Consider the following 2758-nt stretch of genomic DNA (forward strand, 5'->3'; position numbering starts at 1 on the left):
AGAAAAATAAAGAGCATCAAGCAGAGAGTCAGAGAGCATGCCAAAGTCTTGTTCCCGACCTCCTCCACACTTGTTTGTCTACATGTATGTATGTCCATCCCTATATATATATATATATATATATATATATATATATATATATATATATATATATACCTAGATGAATCCAGGAACATGCCCAAATTCACCTTTTAGGAACGTACATATGTATGTCCATCCCTACATATGTATATGCATATATATATATATATATATACCTAGACGTATGCATGTTCATGTCTATTCATGTTGACTTGTATCCCCCCCCCCCCCCCCCCCCCCCCCCCCCCCACATATCAACTCAATACCAAAGACCATTACAAATATAGAGCTTGCAATGACATCAATGGAAGATATTGTACAAAGCCATACATCTCCTTGGCTTTCATCAAATCCACATTTCTAGTTGTTAAGTTCAACAAGACAACAATTACACATTCCAAGAAACATCTGGCCATTACTAGAACAAGCCTACTCAAAAAAACTTGGACTGGAAATGATAAATGATTTCTCCATTGTACGAAATAAAAAAAAAGGAGCAATTCATTGCCTTACATCACAAGGGAGGAGAGCGCACTAGAGGCGTCATGTCCATGGGGTAGCTACCCAAAACACGCAAGAAGCTGGTGAACTCTTGGAGCTCAGAGAGGGCGTTTTGGGCTCTGGGATCAGCCATGGAAGCCTCGAAGTCGATGTAGAAGAGGTACTCAAAGTACTTTGCTTTGCCACTGTTGGTGTCGTCGACGATGCGGAGGGGCTTCTTGCGCTGTGGGCGGCTCTCGATCTTGGTGAGGTTGATGTTCCGGAAGGCGAAAGCAGACAACACTTTGAAGAGGGAGCCCGTGGCCTCTTCGTTGGCAAAGACTATGCTAGTCTTGAAAGGCCTGTCCACTCTCGGAATGATGGGCTCCCTTGCAAGCATCACAAAGCGAGTCACGTTCCCACTGTCATCTTGGATCCCATCCGCGAGGATGTTCATGCCATAGATCTCTGCCGCTCTGCTGCTAGCGATGGCCGCCGTGTCTCGGAGGTTGTTCTCTGCAATGAATTGGGCGGCGCCCGCAGTGTCATCTACCGCCTCACGAGCCACATCTAGCCCTAATCGGGTCAATGTGTGCTCACACTGCGCCAGGGCTTGCGGGTGGCTTATGACCCTCTTGAGCTCAGCTTTACAAACGCCTGGCATGGCCAAGAGGCAGTGGTGAACAGGAAGCTGGACCTCGCCCACAATGTGAAGGCGGTGGCGCAACAGGAGATCATAGTTCCTGTGGATGCTACCCCCTAGGGAGTTTTCCACTGGCAGCACCGCCCTGTCTGCTAGCCAAAGCTCCACAGCCTGAAATGTGGCTTCGAACTGGTCACACGGTACAGGCTCGCAATTGGGGTAGGCCTTGCCTGCCGCAGCCTCGCTGTATGCCCCAGGCACCCCCTGGTAGGCCACCCTGAGGGTTGATCCGTGCATCGGTGCCGGGGACAGGTCTGAAATGGAGAGGGGTTTGGGCAGGTTGTGGGCTTCCAGGCTGGTGGTGGCCGCTCCATTCACATGGACAAGCTCAACGGTCTCCTCATCGTTCTTCTCTGCGTTGATCTCAGAAACCGCCTGACTGTTGATGCTCTGGGAGATCACTTGGCTGTTGATGGTCGCCCACAAGCTCTGCATGTCGGTTCTCCGGGAAACGTAGGCGCCAGAGTGGGTGTTGTCGGCCCAAGAGAGAGGGCAAGGAGGCAGGCCGGTGGTGTGGGCAGCTTGGATCTGGGTAGCAGGCTGCTTGGCATAAGATGGAAAGGAGGGCGAAGGTAATGGAGTGCTGCCCAAGAGGGCGCATGAGCTTGAGAGAGATTCACCTGCAAGAGCATTCATGGTGAAGGTGGACCAAAGAAGGGGAGCAAAGGGAGAGAAGGAAATGGTCTCAAAGACGAAGGGTATGCCAAGCTAGCCTCTGAGCTCCACACACTCTCAAAGGAGAAGGGTATCCCAAAGGTAAAAGCTCCACACAAAACTCTCCTTCTCAAGGTAGAGCGGTCAAAAGGCCTCTCTCTTTTGCCATTTTTTATAAGAACAGCATTTGAACCGGGACTAAGTCAATATACACATTTTCAAATTGTAGCTTGGACCTTTTCCTCCTATAATGAAAATTAGCAAGGGACACTGGACAATCCATGTTCACATTTAAGGCATCCCATGTTTCCCAAATGGGTAATCTCTTGACCTTCGTGGGTTTTTCCTTCACAAATCCACACCTTGACCAGTCTAACACTTGACAATCTATGTTCAAATTTAAGGCATCCCACCCTCCACGTTTCCCATATGGGTAATGTCTTGACCTTGGTGGGTTACATTGACCAGTTTAACACTTGACAATCTATGTTCAAATTTAAGGCATCCCAAGTTTCCCATGTGGGTAACATCTTTACCTTCGTGGGTTTTTCCTTCACAAATTTACACATTGACCAGTTTCACACTTGACAATCTATATTCAAATTTAAGGCATCCCACGTGTCTCAAATGGGTAATGTCTTGACCTTCATGGGTTTTTCCTTCACAAATTTACACATTGATCAGTTTAATAACCAAATTTGGTTAAACTTTTATATGTTAGTTCAATGCAAGCCAACAATTAAAGATAAAATTTTCAACCCCACCCAAGAGCAGCAACGCTAAGCAAGTGGGATCAAAGGCTCCTACTAAGAGTCATTGCAAGCCAGCAATTAAAGATAA

The 2758-nt window shown here is 47.5% G+C and overlaps 1 protein-coding gene across 1 annotated transcript; it reads right to left on the minus strand.

Annotated features, from left to right (window-relative positions):
• Positions 1–530: 530 nt before the first annotated feature.
• On the minus strand, positions 531–2129 carry LOC147639234 (arogenate dehydratase 1-like). The gene has a single exon (XM_086788665.1). The coding sequence runs from the start codon at positions 1898–1900 to the stop codon at positions 596–598; it is 1305 nt and encodes a 434-aa protein (XP_086644791.1). The 5' UTR covers positions 1901–2129; the 3' UTR covers positions 531–595.
• Between the last annotated feature and the right edge of the window lie 629 nt (positions 2130–2758).

Source organism: Cibotium barometz, chromosome 4 (assembly GCF_041138505.1).
Source record: "Cibotium barometz isolate CiBa-2024 chromosome 4, ASM4113850v1, whole genome shotgun sequence".
NCBI classification, from domain to species: Eukaryota; Viridiplantae; Streptophyta; class Polypodiopsida; order Cyatheales; family Cibotiaceae; genus Cibotium; species Cibotium barometz.